Source organism: Histoplasma capsulatum, genomic scaffold (assembly GCF_000149585.1).
Source record: "Histoplasma capsulatum NAm1 scaffold_11 genomic scaffold, whole genome shotgun sequence".
NCBI lineage: Eukaryota > Fungi > Ascomycota > Eurotiomycetes > Onygenales > Ajellomycetaceae > Histoplasma > Histoplasma mississippiense.
In genome coordinates, this window is record NW_001813972.1 from 1,069,818 (window position 1) to 1,075,020 (window position 5,203).

The window sequence follows — 5,203 nt, forward strand, 5'->3', positions numbered from 1 at the left end:
CAAAGGAAGCGACGGGCTGCAGACAACAACGAGGCAGAAGAGGGAGAATGATCACAGTGGACACTGATGACACCGCAGCTACACCTGACTTCCTAAGACACCTGATATCCGCAGCCAAGTCGGAAATTCACCGCCAGACCCAGGTACAGTGGGAGCGGGACTGGGAGAACGAGTCATCGGGGCGAGCCACCTACGCGCTCACACCCGCACCAAGCCCCACGGTCCTCCATCTACACCACTCCTTACACAAGGCCCTCAGTTCAACCATCGTACAGATGCGCACCGGCAAGATTGGACTACGACAATTCCTATATGAAAGAAAGGTGCCAGAGATCACTGACACCCTATGCGAATGCGGTGGCGGAAATCAAACAGTACGGCACGTCCTATTAGCGTGCCCTAGGTTTAACAACCTCAGAACGGAAACATGGGAAAACGGGGAAGGAAGGGGGGAAAGGTTGGATCTCAAGGAGATCTTGACGACGCCTAAGCTAGCTAAGAAGGCTGCAAGATTTATGATCTTAACTAGACTCCTCGGGCAATATGGAGCAATTACGGAGGACAAAATACGATAAGGCATGCACTGAGTTCTTTCGGTTTATAGGACAAACAGGAGTCAGGGGGACCCACTGGAGGACCTTGGCTACCATCTAGACTGTATTATATGATGTATATTAGCTATAGATACCCATCGTCTGCATAGCTGCGGAAAGCGGCTGGGCCGGACGTTAAATTGAATAGAAGAAGAAGACTACTTCTGTGCTGGGACTACTTCTGTCCTGGGACTACTTCTGTCCTGGGACTACTTCTGTGCTGGGGCTACTTCAAGTTACAAAAAGTAAAGGTCCACAAAGTACTATGTGAGGCAGATGTGAAGAGCGGGAGACTACAAGAGCAGACGAGACCAAGGAGTAGAGAGAGAAAGGAGGGTGTGTACAGTACATAGCCAAAGAAACTTGAGGAACTCCAGCAAAGGCTGTGTGAGCTGTGGTGGGTCCCCGAAGCAAGGAAAAATATATAAACCGCAGCCGGAAGCACTATGCTGAACTTTGGTATTCGTCCTCTTGGCACAGGGGCCTCCTTGGATATTTCCAACGAGCGTCAGTGACCGCAAGGTGCCCGCTTTTTCCGCCCCGCGATCGAAAGCATACCTCAAAACCATAGGGTTCATTTACTGTTAAATGCGGTCATACTGATCATTCAAAATATATGAGAATTTTTACAGTACTGTACAGTACACTCTAGGAATTTCTCTAAATCCACTCCGGATCCATATTTGAGGCCAATTCAGAAAGGGCAATTTTGTATTAATTACCCTGTGCCATTAACTTCTATTTACCATGTTATGCTACTAACTCTAAAGATGAAGAAACAGAATTATTTCTAATCTATCTGGAGGCCCTAAAATTTACAAAGGCTGGGTAGGGGAGTCCGAGCGAACCGTAGAATGTTTTCCTTGCAGCTGATGGCCCCGCCCATACTGGTCAAACTTATTGTCTGGTCCCATCTCAGCTCTCACAGGGCCTTCAGACACACGACTGCGATCCCGGGAAAGCTGCTGAAGAGTTTCGTCTGACATTTGCCCCAGCCACTGTGCTGACCTAGATCCAGTTGTGATACGCTTCGCAGAGATGAGCTCTCCCAGTGTTGAGACAATGACTTGATGAGCATCATCAGCCGAGAGAACATCTTCGAATTCGTTGAAGCGCACCTGCTTTGTTTGCTCGGATGCTTCAGCACAAATGGCTAGACACTGTCTGAGGCTATTTCTTTCTTCCTGGAATTGCTCCCACTCGGCTGTTTCCTCCATCTTGGCTGCCTGCGACATCGCTTCCAGTCTGGCCTTTAGTCTTTCGGCGTGTTTGTGCTCAAGGGCGTCCGCGCAGATTCGGAGGCACTGTTGAGTACTATTCCTTTCCTCTTGTATTCGGCTCCACTGCATGCTATCTTCGTGCTCCATCTTGGTTCCCTTTGGAATGAACGAGTCAAGTTTGTTTTCAACGTCCTGGAGATGATCTTCAAGATCAGAGGTTGTGTTTTTTATCATATCTCTATACTCGTTGAGGACGGTAGCAGTAACAGTTGTTCTGCGGCTATAAGCCATATCGTCTGCTTGATTGGGAAGATACGCCTTAGAGAGACATACAAAGTCGCATCCCCGAGTGCAATATTAACTGTAGATTTGTATCCTGCCAGCATCAATCTAAATCGGCCTATGTGTGTCATTGCTGGGACGCCAAGACGTGGCCTGTAGCGGGAAAATGGCTTGGTGTGCTCCTGTCTCAGATAAACATGGGCACGTCAGGCCACGCAAACCAACCAAATCACGGCTTGGCGCCCTTCTGGTCCGGACCGCGAAGGGCACAGGCTTTTGGTGGGATCACGGCTTGGTGTGCTCCTGGCAACATCTCACTGTCCTATTCCTGCTTCGATCAATGGAAGCCCTGAACGCCACAACATACATGTGATGACCGTTGAATCATGTATGCTGACCAAATTGCCTGCTGGCTTGCGTACAAAACGTTAAAATGTGAAAATGTGAAATTGCGAAACTGCAAAAATTGCTTTTTCACAGGAGTGCAGAAATGCAAGTCCACCAATGTGTCAAGAAAAATCTAAGATGCCTTGCCAGTCATGTCAGCACTGGGCCTTGCTAAGCTTTAACCATCAAAAGGTGGCCCCTGGATGACGTCATAGGTAGAGAACCTTCCAGAAGTCATGACATTGAATTGATGGTCTGGTGCGGCATCTCTAGGCAATCGCTTCCATGAGCTATTTCCTCACAAGAGGATTTTTGTCACAGAAGAGGCTTTTTAAATAAATACTCTTCAGTGGCCAAACTTCATGATATTTAAAGGCTGTTAAAAAATCCATGTGTTCTAGCATCTGACAAGGCCTTCATATCTCAGATAGGGATACAAGAGAATGCCTTTGTGAAACTTGGGGACTTGAGAACTCTCACTCAAATCAAGTAACTTCATGTGTCTAAAAATATCTCAAGCCAAGCTAATTAAGAGAATCATTTTATTCATACAAGCCTCCTGTAAGTGTTTTCTCAGGTTGGCTGAATACAACGAATTTGGCGATCCGGCAATCCGGCGATCCGGCGATCTGGTGTGGTTGGTACGGACCCACATAGTTTTTGTAGCGATCACGGCAGTAAGTCTCCAATTGTTTCGAATGCGTGCGAAGGCGTCTAAATGTATTCCTGGTTGATCCATGAAAAATTGTCGACTCACCTGATGTAATCAACAGAAAACCCGTGCTGTGGCCCTTCGACTGTTTCGGCCCCGCAATCGAAAGCATACCTCAAAACCATGGGGTTCATTTTTCTGTTAGGGGAGAAGTTCCCATAGGGAGTAGCACCCATAGGGGAGGAGCGCCGCCCACAGGGGAGAAGATACTACTGAATTCGTTGTAATTTACAACAAACAAGATATTTCATTTATTCACACTTATTCTCAAGTTTCCCTTGCTTCCCCACTTCCCCCTCTAGACTTCTGATATTTCGTGTGGCTCTCGCATGTTGTTCGGGGTGGAGGGGAGTAATTCCCCTGTTTCTGTAAGAGCTACGTCTTTCCAGGGCTGTACCGGACATGGCACTCACTCTACCTTTGTTGGTGGTGGAAAGTCGCTGCTCGAAGCATCAGACTTTGGGAATATCAATTTATAGAAATAAGGTGGGCTTCATTGAGCCAAAAAGTCATTTTTCAAAATATCCAGCAAATTCAACTTTGAAATCAAACTAGCCAACTCAATCTTGAGCCACTAGTCAGCAATTCTCGGGCGGATAGGGTGACGGGCGGATAGGGTGACGGGCGTAGTGGTCGACGGGCGTAGTGGATGACGGGCGTAATGGTCGACGGGCGTAATGGTGGATGACGAGAACAAAGAAATTCAATTGTTAAGACAATTCTCCCCTGTGGGCACTTCTCCCCTGTGGGCACTTCTCCCCTCTTTTGTTGCAGATTGTATAGCTGCTGAGCATGGGGCAGGAATTATTACGCAATTTCCATGCTGTATTCATATATTCAAGTGTTTTGATCATAGCATATGTTGTCGCCCGGTTTTTTTAACATCTGTTCCAGCTGCAATAACTGTTGAAGCAAGTGATAGTAGTCGTTCTCATTGAAGTGTTATTGTTCTGTATATGTTCTAGTAGAGGCAGAATGCCTAATATATATACAGATACACGTATGAGTTTCAGGTCTCTTACACGTGTTTCAACCACAACACAATTCGACACTCTCTAATCTGTACTCTCCACATCCAACAAGCTGCAAGGCTTAGCCGTTTCTTGGTGTATGGAAGTGCGTGTTTCAATTTTAAGAAAATATGCTCCGCTATTGATGAACTGCCACAGGTAAATTTTGAGGTGACGCAGGCGTCACAGATATCACAGCAATCTGAAGTATTACCGTTTGTCGGTGAAATTGGCGATATGTCTTTCTTTATGAGTACTGCTTACATGTACTTTCCGTTTATGACGGTTGAAGTGAAGTGTGGAAAGGCGGCACTCGATATAGCAGATCGACAGAATGCGCACAGCATGACTCTCTCAGTAAGAGGAGTTGTCAAACTCTTCAGGGCTGTGAAGCGTGAAAAGGAGCTAAATCGGCAGATTCTTTCCTTTTCAATTTCGCATGATCATCGAATGGTGAGGATCTACGGTCACTATCCAGTGATTGATGGAAATAAGACCACCTATTACCGTCACCCCATTCATGAGTTTAGTTTCGCAGCGCTGGATGGCAAAGAGAAATGGACATCCTATAAGTTCGTGAGGGCCTGCGACTGGGCGCTTTCTCACTTCAAAAGGTTGTGCTCGGCTATTAATGGGCTACCGGAGATTAACCCAGACGTATCACAGCAGCCTGAAATATTACCGCAGCCCGAGCCGGGTTTTTCAGAATCAACTGGACTTTCACAAGGAATTGAGGGTGTCGATGTACAAGATTCAAGCTTTACATCTGGAAGAGGAAGCCCAGCCATCTCCCCCGATTCACAGGTTCCCCCCTCAGGTCCTCCGCGGGAAAATGAAGGGAAATCCTCAGAAGCATTCAAGTTGCCCCAGAAAAGACGCAAATAGATATTTAGATAATCAAATCGAGTAATTCCGTTCCAGTGATATATTATCCTTTCATTTTCAGTCCAAAAACTTATGAATTAGTTCTTCAATCCGAGATGATATCACGCCAAAAGG

The 5,203-nt window shown here is 46.5% G+C and overlaps 3 protein-coding genes across 3 annotated transcripts; 2 read left to right on the forward strand and 1 right to left on the reverse strand.

Annotated features, from left to right (window-relative positions):
• Positions 1 to 47: 47 nt before the first annotated feature.
• HCAG_08554 (predicted protein) lies at positions 48 to 575 on the forward strand (the record flags this gene model as incomplete). The annotated part of the gene is made up of 1 exon (XM_001536722.1): positions 48 to 575. One exon carries the CDS (start codon positions 48 to 50, stop codon positions 573 to 575), a length of 528 nt encoding a protein of 175 aa, XP_001536772.1.
• An 833-nt stretch (positions 576 to 1,408) lies between these two features.
• Positions 1,409 to 2,104, reverse strand: HCAG_08555 (predicted protein; the record flags this gene model as incomplete). The annotated part of the gene is made up of 1 exon (XM_001536723.1): positions 1,409 to 2,104. One exon carries the CDS (start codon positions 2,102 to 2,104, stop codon positions 1,409 to 1,411), a length of 696 nt encoding a protein of 231 aa, XP_001536773.1.
• A 2,445-nt stretch (positions 2,105 to 4,549) lies between these two features.
• On the forward strand, positions 4,550 to 5,089 carry HCAG_08556 (predicted protein; the record flags this gene model as incomplete). The annotated part of the gene is made up of 1 exon (XM_001536724.1): positions 4,550 to 5,089. One exon carries the CDS (start codon positions 4,550 to 4,552, stop codon positions 5,087 to 5,089), a length of 540 nt encoding a protein of 179 aa, XP_001536774.1.
• Between the last annotated feature and the right edge of the window lie 114 nt (positions 5,090 to 5,203).